Here is a 27,311-nt window from a genome sequence, read left to right as displayed (position 1 = left end):
AGCTCCTTTCAAAGGGAACATGGTCCTCCATGACACTCACCGTGACGGTTTGATTGCAGTACCTGGCGCACCCCTTCTTCAGGACATTCAGGCCTTGTGGATCATGGATGTAGACACATTCTTTCGGGAACAGTGTTGATTCCTGTACAAACGAAACAAGTCATCAGCACTGTAACTTTCCCCTCCACTCTTTTGGCTGTGGAGAGCAGCTACACCTATCTCTGAGCTGAGGAAGTTCACAGAGGAGCCAAGGTGACCAAGATACTGCTATGGCATGCCTATCATGAAAGAAGGTACATGGCAGCTTCCTCTTGCTCCCAGCAGTCTCCAAGTCTGAGCCAAGGTACTGCCCTTTTGTTCTAATAATAGTGTCTATGATAAGGGACAGAGTGAGAATAGAGGCAGAGGGTAGGGAGAGAGGGGGAGGAAGGGAGGGAGAAGAGACGAAAGAGAAAAAAGGGCAGGGGGGAGAAATAGAGGGTAAGAAAGAAGGGAAGAAGGAGAAAGGGGAGTGGGGAAAGGCAGGAAGGAAGGAGAGTGGAGAAGAGGGGGAGTAAGAGAGAGAAAGAGTGAGAGAGGGAGGGAAAAACAGGGAGTGAGGTGAGAAAGGCAGAGAGGGAGGTGAGACCGGGTTTGAGAGAGAGAGGAAAGGACCGCAACTAGTTTTGGAACAATCGTCAGTGACCTGTCACGGAGTTAGGGGCAGAATCAGGCCCCAGATGATTCTGGCTTCACTTGCCTCAATCAGAATGGAAAATGAGCTACCAGTGATTTTGCAGAGCTCTACTTCAGACATTCATGCTTAGAGCACATCTGCAAGTTCTCCTGAAAGTCAGATCTCTCAGAAGACACTCAGCAGTAAACAGTGGTGAACTCCTCTCTTGCTTTCACAAACAACATCTTGCGCCTGGCCTTCGCATGGGGATTTCCTGGAACTTGCTGTTCTGCTAAACTCATCGTGGGATAACTCAAACACCAGCACTCATCCTCCTCTTCCTTTCTCCACCTTCAGGTAGTTCTGCTCGTCCCTGAATCAACAGGCAGCACAGGCCAAGAACAAACTGTTTCTCATCCTCTGAAGTGCAGAAAGTTTGTTGTGATTCTCTGGCCATGATATAGGCAGTGGTAGTATTGGATGGTACTAGTGGGATCAGGCTTGGTTCTGGCAATCTGGAGGAACTGGCAGACTCAGCATGCAAGCAGGAAAGCTCTGCCTGAGGCAGAAGTGCTAAAAGCTGCAAGTCTACAGTTTCATTTAGCCTAGACTGTCTCACAGCTCTCTCCATTGATTCAGCAGACAGACTTGCGAATAAGAAATATCACAGAGCAGTTGGTGGGTAACAGTCTGGGATCACAGAGCATGGATATGTGGAGAGTATGGACCCTCTAACAAGCCTCTCTACTGGTTGCCTTTCCTGCTCTCTGTTTATTTGAAAGTGGAGTGGGTTAGAAAACCGTCTATCAGTGTGCCTGTATGTCATCATGCAAAGAAGACACTACCAAAATAACCACAAGTATTTACCATTTCTCTGCTTCCAGGTGGGCAGATGCTGTTGTTGAGGGCCTCACAATCCACACAAGAGCCCTGTTAGGAAAACAAGAGGGGAAAACTTAACCTTCCCAAAGGAACTCACTTCCCATGTCAAGAACACTACAGAGCTACTGTTCCCAGTATATATCCAAAACATCACAACATGTATCAGAAACATTCCTAGGAGGGAGTTTCCACGCTCTGAAATGCAGTAAGTTTATAATTTAAATAAAATGACTCCTTTGACTCAAGGAGATTCTTGCACTTGACTGCAAGATGGGGTCTGTCTCCATCCTGTGAGTCTATCAGCCACTAGACACACGGCTATGCTGGAAAACACTTTGGGCATCCATGCAGCAGGCCTCACTAAATCAGCAAGTTATGTGGACCCTCTGGCCACTTGGGATTAACTGTGTTCTCCAAATCAGGTACCTCTTGCCTATTCAGAGCCTCATCTTCTTTCTTCAGTAACCTACCAATGATCAAACTGGGGAGCAAGCACCTAAAATAAGGTATATAAAACTGTTCAGGTGAGAATATGGCACAGCATTTGTAGCTCCTGTTACTGAATGACTGCTTCCCGTCCAGCCTACGGGACACCAATGCTGATAGCGATGGGAAGAAAGCATTGTCAGCTGCGTTAGCAACTGTGGCGTGAAGAAGATCAAGTAAGGCCTTATGAAAAGCCAAATGTACTTCCAAATCAAAGGTAGAACTGGTGGCAAGGAAAGAACAACCTATGAGGAACATTTGATGATTACCAGTGCAAAGTGCTAGCAGAAGAAACACTGACAGTGTTGATACTGCCTAAGTTCACACCAGTGGACCTCTCATAGAGAATGCATTTCCCAAATGAAATTTACACAGCCTGCTTTCGTCCCTCCAGGCTAGCGTGGCGTCTACAGCAACCACTAGTGTGAGAATGGGAGAAGCTGACATACCGTCACAATTTTATGTTGCTCTTCATTGCATCTGTGAGGCAAAATGGGAATTATTGAAGGAGGGATTAAGATGCCGTCCAAGGTATGAATAACACCATTTGATGCCACAATGTCTCGCATGTTTAAGGGGATCCCTGATTCGTCCATCAGAATTCTTCCCTGATGCAGAAACACAAATAATTTATCTGCATTTTAGCCCATTAAACTGTATCAACTACATGAAGTCAATGCAGGAAACAGATGGTACACGACATCAAGTGCAACCACACAAATGGTCAAGCTTCTTAGTGGAGTCACGGGCTGGACAAAAAGCAAACTAATTGAATGACCTCATTTAAGTCTCATTTTTTAAGCAGAACAGGAAGCAAAGATGGCCTGAACCACATTGCTCAGAATCGTATCCAAACTTTCTCCTGGCACAGGAGGGTTTGCCCAAAAGGGTTTTGATTCATACTTACATCTGCACTGATGTTGATGGTAACTATCTGATTAGCCATAGTAACAATCTGTGGCATCATTATCAGTTTCTCTACAGTCACCTGAAATAAAACCACAAGGGAATAGTAGCAGGGTCATTTCAGTACAGCTTACAGAATCCTTCCATGATTCCCACCACTTACAAAATCTTCTAAAGGGAACCTGATTTTAACATTTAAATTTCACGAAATTCCTTAAACACAAACAATGGGTCAGAGGGAAAATCACACTTTGTGTGAATCCTTTGCAATACCACGAATACAGCGGTGCTGGCGACAGCAGCCTCAGTTTTCATGCCTTGTGTAAGTAACAGTCCAGCACAGCTGAAATCAAGTCTCACTAATACAGCTGCAAGTAGGGTCAGACTAATATGGGGATTTTGCAGGACATATTAAAAAAATAATGAAAGCTCTGCCAGAAGCATAACAGAGAACATATTTTGACTTAACAAATAAACTATTTCTAAAGGCAGAAAAAATGTAAACTGCAGCTACTGTATTGAGAAACCTAATGATTTGAAAAGTGCGAAGTCCTGAGAACAAAGACAATTGTTACTTTTGTGTCCTACGGTTTACTAAAAAGTAGCTCAGCTTGTCACCATGTTGTCATTCATCAACTGCAAGCAAAACTAGGTTTGCTGTTTGTCAAAGTGCTGCTCATTTTCTCTATTGGAATCAGGAAAATCACAAAGACTGACATTTGCTTCTCAGTAAAGAATTGCAATAATATTGAATCATAGAATCATAGAATCATAAAATGGTTTGGGTTGGAAGGGACCTCAAAGATCATCTAGTTCCAACCCCCCTGCCATGGGTAGGGACACCCTCAACTGCACCAGGTTGCCCAAAGCCTCATCCAACCTGGCCTTGAACACTTCCAGGGATGGGGCATCCACAACTTCTCTGGCCAATCTGTTCCAGTGCCTCACCACCCTCTGAGTGAAAAACTTCTTTCTTGTATCCAATCTAAGATATTAGATTAATCAGCAATATTGATATTTCTTAAAGAAGGACAAGGCATTGTACCATAATGCTTGAGTATTCACTTTCTCCACAGGTTTTGTGTATGATTGTAAACATTTCTCGTTTATTGTATATGGTAAAACATCTTGTTGATGACCTGTATTGGCTTTATTTACCCTGCTATTGCAGTACACAGCAATGCTGGTGCAAGAATTGGCAGTACCAAGTCAGATCACAGGCTCACTTGCACCAGTTCTCCATCTACTGCTGGAGCCCAGGAGAGAGAAAAAGCAGCAGGGAGCTTGGACCAATTCTTTGCTTGGCTATAATTTTTGTGGTGCTGCTATTAGTTTTCCAGGGAAACTGTGGGCTGGAGAGTTCATAATTAAGGTACACTACTAATTAATATTTTAACAAATTGAAGTGATAACAGGAGAGTATTTGACTGCAGCAAACTCTGCTGGACAGTATTTTCACTGTAAAGGCCATCCAACTAAGGAGCACCATCACCTCCAGGAAACTCGGATTTTCGTGATGGAAGTGCACAAGCTGCCCCTTTTGGCAATCGCTTCCACAGTAAATGTTTTGCCTCATCAGATTCTGAATCACATCTCTGCTCCTTCAAGAAAAGTCCAAGAAGTAGCAGCTGAAGTCATCAACACTTTGACCTCTATGCCAAACACCACAGTTGATAACATGCTGGCTGGCCCAAAGGACCCCAATTGTCTGGAATTAGAGCTGCCTGCCTTACCGCTGCTGAAGTGTAGATATGATGTTTCACAAGTTCCTGAAGCTTATTTATGCCCTAAGGAAAGAAGAGAACATAAAAATTAGATACCCCTTCCATGCTCAGGAGTAAGAGGAGGCAACTACATTTTCTTTTAACCAATGACAGACAATGCCAATGTACTATAGCAGCGAATACACTTGCCAAGTAAGTTCCTTCATTTTCTCCTGCCCAAAGGCGGGGTGAGGAAAGGAAGCCAAACATCACATTTAAACAATTTGGCTAACCATATTTTCATTGCAGGTTCCACCAGCATTCACTTTGCTCTCAAAGTCTTAGAGAAAAAGAGTCATGGTTTAGCTGTCTCCAGGAAGAACAACTTTCAGCAATGATCAGATACATTGCACAAGCCTTTCCAGCGCAGCCTAGTGCAACACATTTAGCTCAGATGTTTTAAAGTACTGTGAGCTCTCACCTCTGTGAAAAGATAAATGAGCCTTCCATCTCTCAACTTATCCACACCATCATTGCTGGGTACAAACACAGTAAGGGTCCTGGTCCATCGAGTACTGCAGGCAGGCCACAGTTCTGCAAAAACAAGAGAAGGTTTCATCGTGGATCTAGCATGAGTTAGTGAGGGAGATCTATCAGGAACTTTTAAGCAACCCACTAGAGTCAGAGCTATTGAAAGCAAATGTACACAAGAGGCAACTGGGCACCAAGGATAGGTATGTAATAGAATAGAGGCATAAATGCCACAAAACCATAGCTTGGACAATGAAGCCACTGGTGTGAATGCAGCTAATGTGAAGAAGGGAGCACTGGGCTAATGCTCCCTGTGTGCTTTAAACACAAAACTACATATACAGAGACTAAAACTGTATCTTTTTGCCTGAAGAGAAGAAAAAGATAATCAAGTCTATAATCACAGTTGCAGTTAGTGAATTTTGTAAACAACAGCCAAAGCGCTGACAACAGGCAGGCCAAGATTGTTGCGAGCAATGCTACAGCAGATCCGGATGACTCTGATGGAGGTAAAAGGAAAATCAGTTTGTCCCTAGTGAAAATACTACCTAAATGAATCCTGGGCAGCAGTCTCAAGGGTTTATAACCCGATGACTGCTTTTATCTAGAGATCTACACCCGAAAACCAGGTAGCTACAGTCTAGCTTGCAATGGGCAGTCATGAAACTTTCACTCGTCCTGACAGTGGTCAAGAACTAAATATGCTTTGGAGAACAAACTCTCCAGAGGAGAGGCGAAGGGGAGGTGGAGAAGCGGATGAGAAAGAGGTGTGTATGTTTGCTGCTTGTGCCAGATCCCCTAGAGACATGAAAACTCCAATCTTTTCCATTACATTTGCTTATGTAAAATAAACAAAATAAGCAATGACACAGAAAAAAGCACCCAGAAAGAAAGCCAAACCACTGAGATGTATTTAAATGTTACTCAAAATTCCCACAAAAACAGCAGCAATGCCACATTTTTCTGGGGCAGACACAAACATGCTTACCTCCAGTATAGTTTCAAATCTACTGAAGATCTCCATTGAAGCAAGGATCTCACCAATGGTTTTCTGCAAGAAGATACAAGGAATAAAAAAAGGGCTGGGGCTGAACCAAGGTCTGAGCACATATTGGAATGCCCTTGGCCAGTTTATGTTTGTGGTTCGCATGTAAAAATCTATAGGAGACCATCACCCTCAAAGTCTTCAAACCCTCTGTACTGGCCAGTTGACCTAGCAAGGACTGAGCCTGCAGTAACTTAGGCACAAACTCCTTCCCATGTACAACAAACCAGATTTTCCAAGGTACCATGTACTTGAGCACCCTTCTATTTTCCTACTCCCATCTGCAGATTAAATTAAATGAAGAGGCAATTGCTCACTATCATTAAAACTAGACATGTGCTACTTCCAGCGATACACAAATCAGTTCTGGGCTGGTAGGCAGTGGAGCTGCTCTGTCATCTCAACCCTCCCTGTGCTTTGAGGACAAGAGTTCCCTCTGCCACCTGCAAATGAGCCCCAGTGCTGAGAAAACACAATACGTATGCATATTCCTGAAAACACAGAGGAAACAGATACTTTCCTTTTGCCATGTTACCCATGAAGACAAAGGTAACAGGAGGAATGTCCCTTCAAGTATCAAAACTTGTGAAAGGACTTGTCTGACCTTTATTTGCAGGAATCTGCATGGGTTTTTTGGCAGAAAGTGCTTCTTGCAGAACATGCAGAGGCGCAGAACATTGAACATTGTTTCCAAGAGACACGTGTACAAATGGATTTGATGCCCCAAAATGGCTGACGTGGTCACTAGCCTTCATTGCAAAGCCAACATCACAAGGGAAGGAAATGTCTGAAGGAGTCCAGAGAACGACACGTTCTGCAGGGAGGACTCTCACTGTCCTGCCATCCCAGAGTAGCTGCAAAGCCCTCCCTGCAGTTACTTGAGCACACAACACAGAGGTCCAGCTTCCCCTCTGGACCTCAGACACTCCTTTTTGGAAAACATCCTCATGCAGGTCATAAAAGTGAGAGCATCTTAAGTGACAGCAGACTTAAACATCAGTGATGGGCACAACCAAATCCATATGAACACCCAGAACTTGCACAATTCATAAACCATCCTCAGGGCACTTCAGCTGAAGAGCTACTAACACTCAGCACAACACCCCAGCTGCTTTTTAAACACATAAACACAACCACAGAATCACACGGTCTGACTGGTTTTATACATTAACTTCAATGGTGTAAAGTAAGTGCAAACTACTACCAAAATCCTACCAAATCCAAGAACTTGTGTCATTCTAGGAGTAATTTTTTTTGCAAGGAGGTAGGAGATAACAGGGCCTGCTTTCTGCATACAGAAACAATATAAAAACACTCAAACACAGTAATGTAGTAGCTGTAGAAAAACTTCTCCCAGCTAACAGGGAAAAGCGCTAGCAAAACTTGAACCTGAAAGCCCTGCCCAGTGCCTTAAATTTAAGACGACTTCAAAATGTAACAGTCTAATGATTATTAGTCCTCATTTTACATATTTTTAATGCAATGACGACTTTTTCATTATAATTTCGAAATGCAGTACAGACCAATTAAAGAAAATTTCCATTGGATTTTTATGTGAAAAATGATTTTTCCATATTTATCCTGTAAGACACGCATTCTGTACCATACAACTGAAAAAGAGCTCACTTGCTATGAAAGGAGCCATCTTATTCATGAAAGTAGAACTGTCTACTCATCCAAGCACCGCACAAGCATCATTGCAAGGTCTTTATCTGGCTCACGCAGTGCTATTAGCTACTTTTAATGGTATGCTGACATAATGGTGCCTAGCAGGCCTTATGAAGAGTTGAAAACTAAATAAACAGCCTTTTCCCTTTAAAAAAAGCCTCACTGATTTGGAAGTTTAATGATGAAAACATACTTATTTCTTTAAAGTGTTTATTTTGCTGTCCCATAAAACAGAAGAAATACAAATGTCTGTGTACCTGTGGGTTTCTGAGGTTGTCAGTGCTGGTTTTTTTCCTCAGGGTGTTAATGATATGTATGATGCCATTGGCTGCTGGTAGGTTCGACTGCAAAACATTGTACAGTTCCCCCGGCAGGTCTCGATATCGAAATGATTCCGTGTATGTCTGGATAATAATAAAAGGTTATTTTCTTGTGGTATATCTGTGGCATCACAACGGATCTACAAATCATTGTTCCCTTCAGTGCTCTCCGCCTACGGGTCAGCAAGGTGAATGCACAACCAGAGTTACTCTGGAAAAAGTGAATTTAAGGGATGGCCTGGCTGTAAAACGAACATCCCACCTCTACTTGAGTTTGGGTAATATTTTGATTCTGGGAAGTACTTTTAAGTCTTGTTACAGAAAGAAAATGTAATCTGGGACAGTCAGCTCTAGAATTTTGTCTGAGCATGAACAATGCTTGATCCCAGCTCTGGATCACAAAAGGGCGCACTGACCATCAAGTAGCTGCTGCATCAGTCTGCCAAGTACAAGGACAGAGGCATGGTGCAGAGAATTTGGAGGGAACTACAGCTTTGACTGCAACTTTTATTGACTCACAATGCCAACAAGGAATCTTCATAACAAAGCCAAACCAGACAATCTCACTGAATTATAAGGCACATATCTGGTCCTTCCATATTGCATACAAGCATGCACTGAAGCTGGGTGTATGGAGGTGTTCCAAGGATAACCTACAAACTAAGCACCAAGGTACTGGTGCTGCAGTCATAATCCAAGTTCAGGCAAGCACAACTTCCCCATGCCTTTCATTTCACCAAGTGCACTTCTTGAACTGCTCCTCCCTGCCCTTAACTTCAGTTCACACCACCACTGAGAATTCTTGCTGTAACAAAGGAAGGGGAGGGCAGACCTCCCAGATCAAAAGATTCCTGAGTAAACAAACAGGAAAGAAATTTAAAAGGAGCATTGACAAGCTCAGTTCGGATTCCCCAGCTCCAAATAGTGCTTTGTCCTTTTGATGCATGCAGGGTGCATGTATTACGACCTAGACCTCAAGGCCAAGGCTGGATCCTCTGAGAGGGAAACACACGGCTGTCCCTTGGCCAGCTGTGAGCATGCATGCAGGAAAAGTGCAGGATGGAAAGAGAACAGTGGATGCTGGAAAATATGAGTCAATTGAAAAGGGGAAAGAAGAGAACAAACCCCTTCCATATCAGAACATAATGATGAAAACTCTTTGCTAGGATGACTATGAAAAAATAGAGCGGAAAAGGGAAACTGGAAGAGAAAATATTCAGCATGTGGTTGTGTCCAAGCACACAATCTCCAAGGAGAAGCATTCAGTCTGAAGAGAGACTTTGCTGTCTCTTCCATGTCAGCCGCATGGATATTGTAGCTGCTAACAGTGTAGGGAAAAGGTCTCTTCTCCAGGATACATATACAGACCAAGGAAAGACCATTCACAAGTCAGATTCTGGCTTACTGGTTGTCTGCAAGACAGGAGAAGTGGTTGCTTGGGCACCTGGTCTTAAAGCACCTTGTTTCGGACTCCATAAAGGAGCTTGTTGTTCTGATCACAGGCAGGCTGATTAGAGAAAAAGGTTTCCTGGTTAGGAAAGCGCACCAAGGAAACTATGCTCAAGCTCCAGTCTGTCCTCCATGAAAGCAGCAGTCCAGGACTTCAGTTCAGGAGACACCTTTACCTTGCTATTGAATGTCAGCTGCTGTCCTGACAAGGTCCACAGAGTCTTAGTTTTTACCATGTCTTCTAGCAAATGCAGACCAGGAACAATGTGCATTCTGCACAACTGCTCAGCAACGGTATCCTTTGGGGAACAGAGACCACAGAAAGAAGATAAATGACATGTTCTTCCGAAAACCTCACTTACTGAAAGAGCCATACCATTACCTTTCTCCCAGCTAACACAGAGAGAGAAATTATTTGCATACAAGATGGAGCTTCTCTATTTGGTGCACTGGCATAGCACTGTGGCAAATCTTTTGCTTCTGTTTGTGTACACATTCAAACCCAGGGAGACTGATTAACATGTGACTGACATTAGAGGAATCCCCTCGACAGAAACCTATTGGACCTGGACAATTTAAAAACTATCCTTGCAGTCTCCAGATTATAAAACTTGCTGAAGCTCCTCGTATTAAATCTTTGTTTATGTTAGACCAGGCAGGTGGTCTAAGCTGCTGAATTCACATCTATTTTCTTCTCATCTTTTCTGGGCTTTCCATCACTGGTGTTTTTTTAAGACAATCCTCTGTCAATACTGAGGCTAATATTTTCTATGAATCCAGAAGCTACCATGGTGACCTAGGAACAGAGTCTGACTTGTGCTAGTGGCAACCTCTGCTCAACAATTAAAAAATAATAATATGACCTGCAGGATCTACTTGCTGAAGCCTAGAATTCTCAAACACTTATGCTGGTTCCCATAGCAGTTTTCTCCAGCCCTGCTATCCTTGCTGTCCCCATTAATAAAATGAGTTCTTCTCAAGAAGTTGACACCACACACACATCTAGGGCCATAGGCCCAAAATCCAATACTTCGATGCAAATCTTAGCCCCTTTGGATAAACCCACCCTCCAGTAGTGAAAAGTCACCTAAAGTTTTGAGAAGAGTCACACATAGGAGGTTCAAGCTTTAAAAGAAGAATGGCCAGAAAAACTTACACTGCCTGATACTAAAACCAAACAAATCTGTCAATACTGAAGAGAGAGATAGAGGTTTTAAAAATAATGCAAGGGGTATAACTTCCTCTATAAGACTGCATTTGTCTTAACCAGACAAGGAAGAGTCTTCCCAAGAGATTGCTTCAGCGAATACTGCCTTCCAAAGTTCCTCTCTCATGTCTCAAGCAGTTTTTACAGGCTGCAGAACTCAGGCAGGAAAGAATCCTAAGACAGCAAAAATTTGCTAAAACCAAGAAAACTTACGTTAAATTCCATTTGATCTTGAACTGGAAGAAGGTACGGTACAAAGACTGTGAAAGGCCCATATTTAGTCAGCAACGTCGAACAACCAGAAGCTGTAAAAAGAGTGGCAACACGAAGTAGCTACTTAGCATATCATTTAACTCCAGCAATAATTATTCCTCTTGTTAACAATTCAATCTACGCATTTTTGGCCTGATGCAAATAACTAGTACTTGTTTACAAGGAACCAGAGGGAGTTTGGTATCGCTACCACAGCCCAGTTTGGTCACTATTAGTTTTAAGCGCTTGCCCACAAGATTCCTGAAGGATTGCTGCTGACTTAGGTCCAGTTTGAATCACTGCTGAAATTTGTAGAATATTCATAATAATTTTGTTCCCACATGCTTACCACCTTATTCTTAGGCCAACTGTTCTCTGTCTTCCCCTTGAAACAACTAATTTTTGGATGTCATCAGCAGTTATTGAGACTAAGTACTTCTTGAGAAGCTGCTATGAACCCACAGTTGTCAGTCCTCACTCGGTCATCAATGGCCCATCAAAAAAGTCCACATCAACAAAGGTCATGAGGTATTATGTCCCACTGCATAGGAGCTAGGAACCCAGAGATCTTCATGTGGCTGCCCATAGCACAAATCATTATGGAAAACATGCAAAAAATGAGTGTTGATATTACTTCCCACACTTGCAGTACACAGGTTCTAAAACAGTCTTTTATGATTTGCAAAGCAATTCCTCACTCAGAAAGTACCACAGTGCATAGAATAAATATGAGATCAGAGATGTGATGTGTTTAATTTTGCAGCCCATGGTCACACACTGTGAAACATATCTATTATGCTGGAAGGCTTTTCGCCTTTTCTGACACACTCTTGTCCCCACATTTTCTCCATTCCCCAAACAGATACAAAAAACATTTACCAAACATTTTCCTGGCAACGTTTAATTTCCTAGCAAACCTTCCTCGTGAGTTATGCTGATTTATCTCACTCAAGAGATCTTTGTAGCAACTTCTCCCATCTCCAATCTCTCCTTCTTTACACACACAGCTAAGAGACAACAATGAAACATAACAAACCATTATAAAATAGTTTGCAACACATTCAACAAATGTCAGTAGAACAATGTGTCGGTATCTACACTTGAAAGACAAATCCCACTTCAAGGTGTAGGCAAGAGGTTAGTAACTTCTGCCTACACTAAGTGACAGGAAAATGATGCATGCTTCTGGAGTGCAAATTGGACCTACCCAAAGAGAATGAAGATGCTTTCTCAGGTACAATCAACATAAGCATTGTCTGCGCCAGAGTTCAGGGTAAAGATAGCCACAATATATTTATCGACACCATTCTAACTAGATGCTCAGTTAGTATCAGTCGTTATAGCATCTGAAAATCTGGGGTAATGTGTAAAAACCACAGGCTAAGTGAAAACCTAGCAAACAGCTCTTGTGTGACCCCTCAGCTTTAGTGAGAAGCACCAGCTCAAGCACACCAGTTAGCTACAGTTCATCTTAGACTGAATGAGGGTCCCAGTGAGGCTAATGACTTTCCCAGAAAAGCTTATCCACATGTGAAAATCTCTGTCTGGATTCACACGGATTTATAGTCACTACTCAGAGACTACTTAAGATCATTGGCCGATAACTATGTTTTTTCCCGTTTGGGTTTTGGCCAAGTATAGGCTCTGCTCTTTCTGTTTCAGGGATGCAAAGACACGTGACACAGGGGAGGAATTTGACATTACTCCAGCCTCAGAGGGCTGAGTGCCAGCTGCTGGGAAACAGATATCTTAAGGCAGGGACTGTGCTGAACACCGCGTCCTGCACTTTGCTAGCGTGTCTTCAAAAAGGGAAGCCACTGTGTTTCAGCTCCGGCCTGGAGCACACAATGAGCAGGTGGATGCCAACAGTTTTAGCAGCACTGGAGAAGGAAGGGTCAAGGAGATGGGACTGCTCTTTCCCTCTTCAGTCTCTCAGAGAACCTCCACCTCTTCTCGGTAACACACAAAATCCTCAGTGAATCTTTCTCTGGTGTTTGGGAGGCCATTATGGAAAAATGATCCTAGATCTGGCAATATTTTCCCATCTAAGCGGTATCAGCTTTTAGGTGCTTTGCTCCAAAGGACTAAACACGGTCCGGTGTTTCTTCCCTCCACTTCCTCCTTCCCTCTCAATCTGCAACTCTAATTCATTTCTTGCTTACAGGAGTGAGTGGGAGGAGAGCCAAAGACTTAGCTGTCAGGATCAAATGTGAGCAAAGAAGAGTCACACATCTCCCTTTTAATGATTGGTTATTAACTGATAATACTCTGCGACTACCACCAGCTTGAGGAACTACATCTCCAGTTCATATCACAGACGACTCTGCTGCCCCAGATTTAATGCATCTCGTGACTCACATACCAAAATTTACAATGACTGATGTAAAACTCTCTGTTTTCAATGGGCTTGTTACAAACAGGCTCTTCTCAAAAGGTGACTCAGGCCCGTTGTCCTCAGTTAGCTCTCAGCTTCTTCAAAATTCAGCTCAGCCAAACTCAGCTTCCATTCTAGCTGCAGAATAAGCTTCTTTAACAGCAATTTTTAAACTGGCTTACCTAGGATTCCCCTGGGAATTAATTTCGCACGTGGAAGTCACGTCGCAAAAATACTGTCGGCAACCACTGGGAAATACAGAACACTCGGATGAAAGAGTTCTCCTACTCATCCCAGGCTTGCAAACACAAGATACCTAATGGAAGGCAACACAGTGATTATAGAGCTGCATTCATCATCTTTTACCCAATAAGTTACCCTACAAAAGTGCTGTCTGGTTACCCTTTGCAAAATCTAAGGTGAGGAGAGCAGCTTTGACCAACATAATGGTGAGCTCATTTGAAGAACGTCTCACCTGGCCATTTTTCGGACCCTTATAGGTCGCTGACATGCTGTTATTGCCCTCACCTCTCCTGGACGTCTGTAAACACAAATTGTAGAGTTTTCTGGGCAGCCTCCATTGTTGTCAACACAAGGGTTTATGGGCTGACAAATCTTCCCATCTCCTTGAAATCCTTCTTTGCAGGTACATAGATAGTTTTGTGGTCCAAGAACCTTACATACAGCGAAGGGGGAGCATGGAGAAGCAGCACAAGGATCCTGAGCTGCAATTAAAGAGATGAGAGGTGAGAGTAATCAAATTTCTGTTTTCAAAACAGGATTTACCGCAGCACAGTACAATATTGAAGGCCTGGAAAGAATGGAGTATATGGAATTTATACTATTAAACACCTAAAATTTCCCAGGAAAATAAAATAATTTCAGACAGCAGACGTTTCGGGTTTTTTAATCTGAGGAATTTGGATGACATGTTCTCCGTTACTTCAGTAACAGAAGTCTGAGTGACAGAGGATGCTTGGATTTTCTTTTGAATTTCCACCACATCTGAGGATATCTGAAACAGTAGTTTGATCAGCAAAAGCTGCTAAAAGCCAGTGCAAATAGAGCTATCCATAGCTAGCTAATCACATACATCTTTTAATAAAATCAATTCACAAACTTAAATTTGGTATCAGTGAAGAAACTCTCCAGTTACATGTTTTATTATTTAAACTGGTACAGACTCACCAATATCCCACTGTCACGGTTATTTGGTACATACTTGGAAGCGAGCGCTGGATGGAACCTGCAAATCTAATTCGTTTCTTGCTTTCAGCACTAAGTGAGGGAGAGCCAAAAGCTTAGCCCTTAATCTTAAAGAGATTCCTAAAAACCAGGTTCTTAAGTGTCTGCAGCAAAGTAGGCCTTGTATTCACAGTGATCGAATTCATCATGAGGCACCAGTACAATAAGATTTTTCCAAACAGAGTACCATTTAGGGTCACAGAGAAGTTTCTCACCTTGGCAAGTGGTCCCACTTTTTCTGTAGCCCGGCTTGCAGTCACACATCGCTGTCCCATCTCTTACCACACACTGGCTGTTGGCCTCACATGTCACACCTTTGCAAAGGGGAAGCTCTAGAATCACACAGAAAAGAGTTTCCCTTTCTGCATGCAGGGCACTGCTGGAAGATAAAACTTACCTTACAAAACACCTGAAAACAAAGGCAAATGTGGTTTCCAGAGGCCCCAAGATGGCACAAAAGCCAGGGGATATAAGCAGTGCAGACAGCTCTAAATCCCTGGCAGCCTAGGTAGCCAGGTCCCGCAAGGCTTAGAGAGAAGAAAGGATCTATCTGGTTTCCAGAGAAAGAACAAAGGCACAAAGAGATGGTACATCTTGGCTACTGTCACGGAGTGGAGAGTAGACCCCATCTTTTCCCTCTCTCTAGATCTCTTGTGCTCAGATCATCTTCCCTCTACATTCCCAATCTATTCATTGCCCCCCAGCTCCTTTTGGGGCACATGCATCTAAGCCCATATCACAGGTCAGCTCTAACAGCCCCTCTGCAGCTACCAATATATTTACCTTGGTCACACCTGGGGCCAGTGTAGCCTCCATAGCATGTGCAGCTTCCATTCCCAGTGACGCCACTGTTGCATTCCCCGTGCACACAGTCACACACTGCAAGGAAAGTCCAGACAAACCCGAAGTTCAGCTACAAGGCAGTGCATAGGGATCCAGGCATATATTGGCCAACTGCCCTGGGACTTAGCGCCTTGAATTCCCACCTATAATCCACAGTAAATGTAGCTCCTTTAAAAATAAGGCCTTGCCAGTCAGAGCTTACGGAGGGCAAACTGCATGTCCTGGGCTCAAGAAGACAAAGTGCAGCCCTGTAAAAGCAGCCTTGAATGCAAGATCTAGACCAGCATTTCAGGCACGTGTTTTAAGTTCCCAGTCCTCTATGTCTCCTGCAGCCAATGTGGAAGGAGGCAGTGTTATGAGAGCCTACTACATCTGTGATCCCAGCATTGGTGTTGTGTGAGCACAACCACCAAGATCACACCTATCTCACCTGTGTGGATACAAGGGAACCAGGAGCTGGGTGAAAGGGGCTCCTTTAACAGCCAGGCTGCACAGCTCATAAATCACTTCAAAAAATGCCATACATGAGAAGCAGTCCTGTGTGTATTAATTTTGTAGGGAGGGCAACAAGGAAGAAGCTGGAAGATAAGTGGAACAGTTACAGGAGTACGGAAAACAGCTGGGAAGAGTGTGGGTCACTTCAGGGACGTAGGTAATAGCCTGGCTAGAAAGAGAGGGGAAACTGGGATAACCCTGGTAAGGGCAGAGAGAGATTTACAATAGGAAAAATGGACTGATTTGAATGAAAGACTGAGAATCATTTGTCTAATGGGCACAAAGTGGAGAAGGGCACAAAGACAAAATGCCCAGACCCCTGCTATTAAACACTGCCAGCTGGCATCCCTTCCTCCTCTCCAGTACCCTTCTTCACTCAACCTCCCCTCTTCTCTTTCCTTGCTCTCAGATATTTTTGTGGAGGTTTCACCTGAATTACTCATCCTTACCTGATTGACAGTCTGAGCCAAAACGATTTTCATCTCGACAATCCTGGCAGGCAAAACCACTGTATCGCTCCTAGAAGAGCCCCAAAATGTCCCAGATGTTATTTTTTTGTATAATTGCATTGTTCCACACATTGTTATTGTTCAAAGTCTCTGCCCATTTCTGATTTTCAGTGACAGCTGAAGCAATACAGTGAAGAAAACTGATCTGTTCAATCCTGTAGTAGTATCAGCCAGCCCCCATGGCAGAGATCGCAGCGTGGGCTGACACACAGAGGGCATGCAAAATGCCAGCAAAACTCCCGTGGGCATTGAAGAAACAATGTCCTGATCATAAACAGACAGGAACGTACCAGCTGTCTTCTGATATCTCTCTGAAAAAGGAATTTGGAATTCCCGTGCCAATGGGACTTTTGACATTGATTTTACAGGGCTTGGGGAACTTTAGCATATATTTTAATTGATATAAGGTGTCTTTGCGTTAAGACCAAAAGCAACTTACTGAAAGAAGGGCCCAAAGGGTAGGATTTTAGCTTATCCCTTCACAATGCTATTAATTAAGGATGCTGTAAAAACAAACAGTTCACAAGTTTCAAGTCTGACACTGATCCATTGAGCTAAAAATTCTAGAAACACTGCTCTGTACAATTCAAATGCACAGGAATTGTTTAAGCTTTTGTTGTACTAAGTCTGGAGCTGTAAAGAAATAAATAATCACCTGCCCTAAATTCTCTTTTTGGTTTCTCTTGTTCTTCCTGAGAGAGAGGGGATCTGCCTGCCAAGGTGCAGAATCAATTCATTTGGGAATTGTCCAAGTCTGGAAAAGGTGCAGCTCATGAAGAGCCAAGTATCTCAGGGCTTCTTACAGCCACAGACACTGATTATTTCAACTTATCAGAGTTAAATCCATGCAATTCTTTCTTCATTTCTCCCTACAGATCCTTCACAACTCCATACCCTCCCCAACAGTGTCTTAGTGCTATTGCCAACCACACCAATCCTCCAGGAAAACCACAGACACTGATGCTGGAATGAAAGAAGCTGCTAATGACTTTCCAGGCAGAAGGTCAGCCTTCATTTAAGGCATCTGCACAGACACTATCCATCTGACAAAAGCACATCACCCTCAGCATAAATCATGCACTGACCTTGCAGATGCAGGTCCCATTTCGCTGTATACCATCCAAGCATGTCCCATGGCCATTGCAGGGATTTTGAGAGCCACCTGGACACTCTAACAGGCAAGAGACAGGCCAGACAAGATTAGATTGATTGAACAACCAGCACTGCATCCCCCTTTCCACCTCCTCTTCCCCGGCATTCCAGTTGTGCAAAAGCAATGGCTTCTTCACCAGCAAAGTCCCTGCCTGCTTACCCAATACACCTAACACTGGCCCAGGGCTGGTGAATATGGCCAGGAATGGCACCAAGGAGCAATTTGGCTGCTAGTTAAGAAAAGTCTTTTATTAAAGTCTAAGGAAAAGTCCCAATGGGCCATAACTAACTAAATTTCATCAAAGGCATTGAAACATGTTTTGAGGTTGAGCCAATGCTGCCAGCATCAGCGAGAGGTGGTACCAAACACCTGAGGGCAGTTCTGAAACTCAGTACAGGTGGGAGCCTGCTTTGCAAAGATATTGATCATCTTCAGCTTTCCCTGACTTCATGAAGAGCTGGGAATGTGCTCAAACATGGTCTACACATCTTTGGAGTGGGGTACCTCCAAATTCTGGGGACTGTTTCTGAAAGTTTTAGACGTGCAGCTCCTCTGATGAAGCCAATTGCTTATTCAAACCACTTCTGTGTGAGAATAGGCTCAAAGTCTCAAATGACCTCCTATTTTCCACAGGATTGGAGCATGTCTTTCCGCTTTCCAGCAATCAGTCAATCATATGATAAGTGTTTAGCTTAGTAGGTCTTGCTTTTGGATTTTTGAGACAAGACAAAACAAATTCTCATTACTTAGTATAAACCTGAGTGGGAGCTTTGGGATGGTTATTTTCACCTTGGGTTGGAATTGCCAAGTATTTTCTGTGGCTGAATGGCTGACTAGCTCCAGACTATACAGAAGCACACGTGGCACACACACTGCAGACGAGAGGGGCATCAGAAAGAAGTATCTTCCTCTTCCTTTGGAAACTTTCTTAAAGAGGAACAAAAACATCTCTTTCCAAAAGCTTATTTTTAAAGAAGAGACAAAAGGAAGTTCCATCAAAGGAGGTTATGTTATGTGTTAAATGTAAGAGGATTCAACTCATCTGAAGCAGAAATTCCTTCCCCATTATATTCTGAACCTCCTGGACAGATAATAGAGATCTTGTGAGTAGTCAAGGAAAAATGAACATTAATCATCTCAATGCACATTTAATGTCTCCTATTCAAACTGGTTTGATTTATTCAACAGCTAGAGTGTGTTGTAAAAAGATGAAAAGCTTACCATAGCACTCTGTACCCCAGAATCCTGGACAGCACTTTTTCTCCTCAATTTCCTTCTTACATATGTGATGGCACCCTGGCTGGGAAAGGGTATTTTCTCCTAACTTGACAGTGTATCTTAAAAAGAACGATCCAAGATTCATGATTACAACAGAAACATACCACACACCTGTTGGAGAGTTTCTAAGCAATCGCGCTGCAGTGCACACTCTGAATGGAAGGGAGGGCACTCGTTTCCTTCACCATACATGCACACGAGTTTGCTCTGAGGTAATGTCTTCTCTAAGGACGCCTATTGATTTGAGCCTCAAAGACTGGTTACAAGAAATCTGCCAGGGATATGAGACAGGACCTTGGGCAGTCTGAGGGCATCAGGACATAAACCTTGGATGCTGGAGGGTTAGACAGCATAGAAACAAATCTATAGGATCTCCAGGATGACTCAACATTCGACTTCACACCTAAAATAACCTTGAAAGAAAAAGTGTCCTTGCAGGACTTGTCCTTTTCTGTCTTGCACTAAAGATTCCAGATTGGGATGCTGGAAATTTGGATTTAATAGCTGTGTTATTCACAGATTATCTATTCAATCTTGGACAAATCCCTTAAATTCCCAAAAGAAGCTGCTTCTTTTCAACCCTTCATCTATCACCTCTACCCACAGGGCAAGCCCTTGGTGACAGTGTCTCTTGTTCTGCACGTATGCAGTACAGAACTATTCTTGGGTCTGTCTAATAACCATCACAAGAGCAGATAACACTCAGAAAAGCTGCATACACTCACATTATTCTTACACTTCATTTTATTTTTGGCACAACATCCTTCCCAAAAGGAACTTGGAAATTGTCTCAATAGCACTGCCGCTTTGGCTTCAATCTGACTCCTACGTGTGTCTGTGCAAAAATTGCTATAAACTGCAAAACTGCTACAGTTATTTTTAAAGTATTTCAACAGAACAGCAAATCACAGAAAACAGTAGACAATGGAGCTATATATTAACTGGTAACATTCACTACTGAATAGATACACAAACAATAATCTACAGTGTTTCATTTTTTAAAAACTTCCTGGTAAATTCAGTTTTCCTTCACCCTTTTCCTATTAGATCCAAGCTCAACAGAATAAGAGCAGAGAACAGATGAACAAGCAATTGTCATAAAGCAAAGTAGGAAGGTAAAAAGTTCAGAGGATTATTGCTGGAAGCTGGGAGGACATAGAAGGGGAACTATCATTATATTATTTTCCTAATAATCCACCACAGGATTCTGAGTCTGGAACAGGTTTCTGTGCTAGACAGACCTCTCAAGTTGCTACAGCAGGATTAGCAAACTCAGGCTGTTCAGAGTATGTTAGAGGTAATTATCATGTAATTTGTTCTGTGTATATAGAACTTTATGCCCAGCAAAAAGTCCATGGGATCTGCAAGGAGACAAAAGAACCAATAATAGGGACCATAAATCCATTTTTATGCATCTGAAAACAAAACTCCTTGAATCTTTAGAGCTCAGAAAGCACGTGTGATCTCCTGAAGGCACAGACACTACTCCTTGCAAGCAGGGCTGCATCAACACCTTAACATGGTCAGGAAATAGGCCTTACCTGCAGTCCTTCACTCCTGCTCCTTTGGTGGTCTTTAACCAGCCTCTTGGACACAACACTTTAGGTGTTGCAGCACAAGCAGAACACGCTGTATTCAAGGTAAACATCGTCTTGACATTGCATCGCATGGATTTTAACTTAAAAAGAAAAAACAGAATGGAAATAAGCCCAAAAATAAATTGTTAGCCTAGCCACTCATTTTGCCAAACTTTAATGTCTTTATGAGCACTGCACCATTCTTTAGATACCACTGGGGAGGGCAGTGACCAGCGCAGCTGCTGGGAGGTACGCCACACACTCACATGGGCTAAACCAGCATGTTATGCTGCTGCGTGCTGCTCTGCTTGGACCTCAGCTAGAAGGCAACAGGGCATATCACAGCTATCTTACCCTCCCACCATGCCTCACAGCTAAAATTCTAGCCATTTCAAAATAACCATAAGTGTGCACTTTTAATTTAAGCTGATCTTTTGCAAACATGTGGTAGTGGTATGTGAGGACAAGCCCTAAATTAGTAACTCTTGCCAGAATACACTGAATTAAAATGCAACACAGCATTTATCTTTTCCATGCCATTGATATGATCCAGTTCACTGGTGGTTTCATTGCTGTTTCATGGATCTGAAGAACCGAATGTGTTAGTTCAGTTTATTTCCCAGAGACCAGGAGCTGCTCACACAAATATTTCTTATGGCAATTGTCTTCAAGAAGGTGCAGGGGGCAGTGGGGTGGATTAAAAGGAAAGGTGCTCTCCACCTCTCTGACCACCTGGACGGTCCCTGCTTCAACCCGAGGTGACAAGGACCCCATAAACACTGGCAAGAAGATGAGGTAGGAGACTTGAATAATTCACATGGCTGGTGATAAATTCAGCATGAGTCCTTCCACCCAACCAGAATAACTTTAGGGGTCCAGGCTTCCTCACAGGGCTTTTCTGTACCCTTGTACCCACCAACTCTGCTTCTCCAAATCAAACACAGCCAGAGCAGATGAAAAACATACAGCTTCAGAGCAAATAATCATCACCATATGCCAGCTTGTCATTAAAGCTCATGATTTTACCCCAAAAGAGTTTCTCTGTATTACTAAACTCCTGGAGTCGAGCCACTACATGGAAACCTCATTGCTCATTTTAAAAAGAGACAATGTTTGCCACTGATGATAGCAGAGGAAAGCTGGGAGGCACGGGCTGTGTTTGCCCCAAAAGGTCAGTGACTGGAACAAAAAACAACAGAGCTCACCTAAACTGTGCCTCTACAAGCACTGTATTTTCTAAAAGTAAAAACACTGGATCAAATTTTGGAAGGAGGCCCTTCATCTGCGATTTTTTAAGCCAATACTGAACAATGTTGTTAGTGCAGCAGCTCTCCTGTGCCCAGAACTCCCTGTTTTGCATTCTCATCAGCAATCTCAGCTTTGTTTCCTCTGAACTTAAGCTCAAATGCATACATTTGCCTCAAGGCAAGAGAGGAAGCCCATGGTTTCCCATAAGTTATCAACAGCTCAGGAAGGCCCTCCCAGATGATAGCCAGCAGACCCTGTCAGGAAAACCTCCTGAGAGATAACCCTCAAGTTCCAGGTCCGCAGGGACATCTCCCTGGAATGGTTTCCTGACTCACACTCACATTTCCTCTGCCTGGAGTTGCTGGTTTTTTTTTCATTTTCATGAATCCATCTTCTGCAGTCATCCATGCAAGAACACTTCCCAATGAAGAAAGTGATTCCTTTGTCTGTGGTGGCCCCTCACATAGATATTAATTTCTAGTTGTGCATCTGGAGATTCCTTAACATGCGGTAACCTCCACTTCCTTCGGTGGCAGAAAAACCACCTGTCCATGTCCTGTGAGCACCAGCTTTACTAATTTTATCCAGCACAGCAGAGGTCAGCTTTGCTGTTCCTCATGTTTCCACCCCACTGGCACACAGTGTAGTCAGAGGAGATTTTCCCTTTTTCATGGAGCAAAACAGAGAAGATGGTCAATATGGATGGATAAACGAGGTGCTACCTCCAGAGTACTCTGTCTCAAAAGATCAGCAGTGCCATTGATGAGGTAGGGAAGAAGACCATGCAACTGGCTGATTCAAGTACAGATTAGGACTCCAGATTAAAGCTAGGCTTTTCAAAGGAGACAATCGAAGGCAGGCACCCAGTTCTGATAGAATGGTACATCTCCTGCCCTTCTAGTCCCATCAAATCCCAGCTTTAATGTTCGCTGAGACAATGCCTCAGAAAGAGGAAGGGGGAGACGCTCAAGGAAGAAACAGAGGTGGATGCCTTCCCATGAGTTAGGATGTTAACACTGTCAGAATTACTCCATAAACTTTTAACAGGTGTCTGAGCCACCTATCTGTATAAAAAAGACCACACAAACAGTTGAACATAAAACATCAAATTAAAAATCTCCAATCTTCTATTTCATCATTACTTCCCAGGCATCAGGAGTTGGCTGCCAGACACAGTTGGGCCATTAAATGTGTTCTCTGTCATGGTGGTGGAGGAAGACATCATCATTCACATGTTATTCCGTTTTTCTTTTCTATCCTTCCTCAATATGGCTCCATTTCTAAATGGAGATGGACACTGAGAGGAGAAGGGCTGGCACTCCTCCCTGTTGGCATCTTTAATTACTTGCAAGCCTCTAAGACAAGACAGTTATTGCAGAATGCCCCCTACCCTACCTTCCTGGAACACTTCATGAGCTTTAGGCAGCTTCCAGTAAGATCTTCCCCTTTTTACAAGGAAATATGCTTGTGTAAGCAGCAACAGGCAGGAGAAAAGAGGAAGAAAACAGCTGTGTGGAAAATAATTAAAAAAAAAATATTACCCTTCTTATTTGAGTTACAGAACTGATGAAGTAGTCACTTTCTGGAGTGTTTTGCTTCTTAGGAAAGCAGAAGAGGGAAACAAGGGACATAAATGCAGCAGTTTGGATACTCAAATTTTGGAGAGAATGAAAAATAGACAGGAGTTTGAGTCAGAGATGGCTCCTGAGGCAGAGCCTCATGGAAACCAATGATGCGCTGCTCCCTTGGGCTCATCTGTGACTGCTGTTTCTAAGTTCGAAGACACTGGAGAGGAAGCAGCGAGAGGGAACGTGTGCCCCTGTGATGCAGCGATGCTGCCTCGGGGGCCGAGAGCTGCACAGTGGCTATGCCAGGGAAAGGGGGTGAAGAAAACAGTCCCCGTTCTGTTCAGATGATGTTATGAGCCTGGACTGTATCACACTTCGGGTACAAAGCAACAGAAAAGGAAGACTGGTGCTCTCAAGCAGCTCCAAAATGAAAGGAGGCTTTTAAAGCAGAAGATACCCAGGTGTAGCCAAAAGAAGGTAAGAGCCAGGGTGTCTATCCACCCTGAGCTCTGTCTTGCCAGAGCTGGACTGTGCTCTCTCCCTGCACTCAAACACATGCGTGTGCGTGAGCAGCCACTGCCCTCTGTGCTTAGCTCAGACATATCTGAGCTTCAGGATGCGGCAGTGTTTCCTTCCCTCCTCTCACTCTGACACAGATGTCCCTTACTTCTCGAGTGCTCATGTTTTTCTTATTCCAACTCAAGAGAATAAGCTGGGGAGGTTTTTTTAATGGCTAGTTTCATTCCCCTCATTTTCACCCTTTATCTTTTCCTCCCAAACTGTAACACAATCCTTCTGCACGGCAAAACCTCAAGAAAGAAGAAAAACACATTTGGACGTCAGTGTTCGGCTCCAACAATCCTGGGAGCCAGTTCTGGAAACAGTCATTATCTAATGAATCACCAAGTTTCCAGTGCATTTGCCCTTTACAAAACAGAGCTGTAGACACATGCTTGAGTCATTAGAGTCATGTACCTCCCCAAGAAGTTCTCAATAACACTTTAGCTGAACAGACCAGCAGCTCCTGGACACATACATCCTTTGCATTCATCCAAGGAAGCCACTTTTCAGCACGAGAATGAACAATCAAGCTCAGAGATCACTAACACAAGATCTACTGTTGCCCTGGGTGTTTCCCACCATCTCGGCTGCAGAGCACTGGAGACACAGGGATGCAGAGAGCACTGTCCTCATTTCCTACCTGTCTCCAATCCTCTTCCAGCACAGCCTGGGACTGGCCTCCTCCCAGTAGAACTTTCATGGTTCATCACATCTGATATCTTCCCCAGCTCATACCAAGAGGTATACAAAAAGCAAATCAGGCTAACAGATTTGCTGTCATGTTTGAGACATCAAATCAGAGCCCTGAGGTAACATCACTGAAAAAAAGCTAGTATAAAATCTCTTTTTTCTCTCTTGATGGCCCCTGCAGGGCGCCTGCAAGCCAATGGAGGCCTCTTGTGGAATCACAGCACTTCTATTGCATTCAAATCCAATGGCCATCCTAAACTACTGCAGAAGACTTCCTTAAACCTTTGCTTTTCCTTACTTCCCATTATATCCTTTCAAATGTTTCTTCTCTTTTTCCAAAAAGAGAGGACATTTTGGAGACAAAACTCTAAAAGGGGGTTATTTTTCCCAGATTAAATAAACTGCTCCGGAGGTGATTCAAAGCATTTCACTTGTCTGTGAGTGGGTACTCACTGCCTGATATTTTAACTGTTTCACACCAAGCCAGACACCTCAGTGATTATAGAAATCGACAGTGTCTCAAAGTCAAGAGACCAAAATTTCCACTTACAGCAGCTGAAGATGTGAGCCCATGCCTCTGAACACACTACTATACTGGAACCCATCTGCCTGGAACTTATGCCTCCAGACAAACAGAAAACACCAGTAGAGACACTTCTTCAAACCTTGTTTGTGCATGAGTCACCTTAATTAACCTACAAGCCCAAAGGTTCATGAGTTTCTTACCTTATAGTCATTTATGGCCCTTTTATGAAAGGGTCTATACTAAAGTTTCCACCCAAAGTTCTGACACTGAAGCATCCTTTCAGTGCTCTGGCTTCCTCTAAACTAAGTCTTTCAGATTCACACACACCTTCTTTAGCACAGGTCTGTCCATTCCCCACAAGGCCCCTCTTTGTCATTCAAGACAAGACAACCCTTCCATATCTCAGATCCCCAGGGAATAAGATTTCCAAATGCCCCCATGGCTTCTGATTTTGTAGGCCAGTTCATTCCTCCAACAGCCGGACACAAGAAGGGTGATGGCAGAAGACAGAGTAGTATAAATCAGGGTGAATTCTAGTCTACAGAAAATGGGATGCCTCACCATGGAGCCTAGAGAACAGATCTACAAAGGCATCATACATTGTTCCAGATGCTGCTGAACACAAGAATGGAGATAAAGGAATCAAAAGAAAATCAACAAAATTGAAACAAAATCAAAACATTCCACACTCCTCACTGGGGAGCTGCTGGGAAACGTATCTGAAATATTTATCCTGTTGCAAAGCAACAATTTGATGAGATTTAAAAAAAATATATATAAAATTCTCCTGGGAAACTTACGGACCTGTCTTGCCAGATGCTAACCTCCCATCACAGGTACTGAAAATAGTGGAAGACAAAGATACTGAGTATATTCCATTCATATTGCTACTTTTGCGTTCAGTGTTGAATGTAAATACAAACTTAATCTGATCTAAAACTCGAGTCGCTCCCTTCAACTTTATTTTTAGTTCCTCAGTTCAGACTACACATATACCCACACACAAGCAGAGAAGATACCTTACAGTCCTAAAGCTCAATTATGGATGTTATTCCGCACCTAATAAAACAAGGAGTTTCAGGAAGGACTATTTCATAACACACAACCATTCGAATATGGAGAACCACTTCAATGAACATTTAAACAAAGACTCACAGACTTACCTTCTGACTCTGGCAGTCAGCTGTGGGAGTGAAGCATGCTGCTAAGAAGAAAAACAGTAGCCCAGGAGGATGCATTTTCATGCTTTTACAGGCAGGACCCTTTCCACAAAAGGGGTGGTGATAGAGGCTGCAATTTCTGTAAGAGAAGACTGCCTACTAAGAATCAGATCCAAGACAAACCAGAGGTTAAAAGTAAATGGGGAGAGAGCATTTTCGCACTGTGCTCTTTGGCTGCAATGCCTTCAGAAGTGGATCTGCTATTTCTAGCATTACGTCTGAATCAATACCACCTTTTTCTTTCTTTCTATTCTTTTTTTAAATGCACAAGCAGAACTCCTTAGTAAAAGGTTTACTCAAAACAGGAACATCTACGGATTTCCTCTTACATATCAGTTCAAAACAGAAGGAAGGAAATCCTTAGTTTCCAACTAATTGAAACGAAAAGAGGTTAACTCTATGCTCAACTGAAGGCAAATCCAATGGGCAAACTTAAATACCATGAATTCATGAAGGGTAAGTTAATTTCCTTTTACTGCTAATATTAATACGTCCACAACACCTCAAACAGAAGGCAGACCTCACTATCGCCTATCCCAAAGAACGCGTGAACTAAGCAATGCGAGTGACGTGCTGCACTTCAGAGCAATAATGTAAGCACATCCTATCCATCAATCAAGCACTCTGGGTAGGCTTTGATATTTGTTTAAAATATTTGAGTTTCTCAGCAAGAAAACCATCACATTTTGCAGGTGTTATGGCCACAGTGGCAAAATACATCATTTTCCAAACACTCTGCTGACAGCTTGATGAATCCAAGGAGCACTTCCATAGCACTCAGAATAGGAAAGTTCCAAAACGGGATTAAAAAATACATACTAGCCTGAGGTAGGGTCTGCAATTGAATTTCTCCTTGCAAACATTACAAACGACCAAAAATTGATTATCGACAGATTTTACACGGACTTTGTCTCCCTGCG

At 43.1% G+C, this 27,311-nt stretch overlaps 1 protein-coding gene across 1 annotated transcript in view; it reads right to left on the bottom strand.

Moving 5' to 3' along the window:
* The window catches only part of STAB1 (stabilin 1), a 57,590-nt gene extending 31,223 nt beyond the window's left edge, over positions 1-26,367 (bottom strand). The window contains 18 exon segments of the mRNA XM_086619274.1: positions 41-142; positions 1,523-1,585; positions 2,473-2,631; positions 2,931-3,011; positions 4,663-4,716; positions 5,114-5,187; positions 5,190-5,226; positions 6,152-6,214; positions 8,134-8,280; positions 9,822-9,944; positions 14,701-14,756; positions 14,939-15,055; positions 15,507-15,602; positions 16,511-16,580; positions 17,656-17,741; positions 18,945-19,060; positions 20,543-20,679; positions 26,335-26,367. Of these exon segments, the coding sequence (XP_086475400.1) occupies positions 41-142; positions 1,523-1,585; positions 2,473-2,631; positions 2,931-3,011; positions 4,663-4,716; positions 5,114-5,187; positions 5,190-5,226; positions 6,152-6,214; positions 8,134-8,280; positions 9,822-9,944; positions 14,701-14,756; positions 14,939-15,055; positions 15,507-15,602; positions 16,511-16,580; positions 17,656-17,741; positions 18,945-19,060; positions 20,543-20,670 (1,572 nt within the window). The 5' untranslated portion in view covers positions 20,671-20,679; positions 26,335-26,367.
* Between the last annotated feature and the right edge of the window lie 944 nt (positions 26,368-27,311).

Source organism: Tauraco erythrolophus, chromosome 12 (assembly GCF_009769465.1).
Source record: "Tauraco erythrolophus isolate bTauEry1 chromosome 12, bTauEry1.pri, whole genome shotgun sequence".
In the NCBI taxonomy this organism is placed as follows: domain Eukaryota; kingdom Metazoa; phylum Chordata; class Aves; order Musophagiformes; family Musophagidae; genus Tauraco; species Tauraco erythrolophus.
This window is presented reverse-complemented; position numbering and strand designations above follow the sequence as displayed.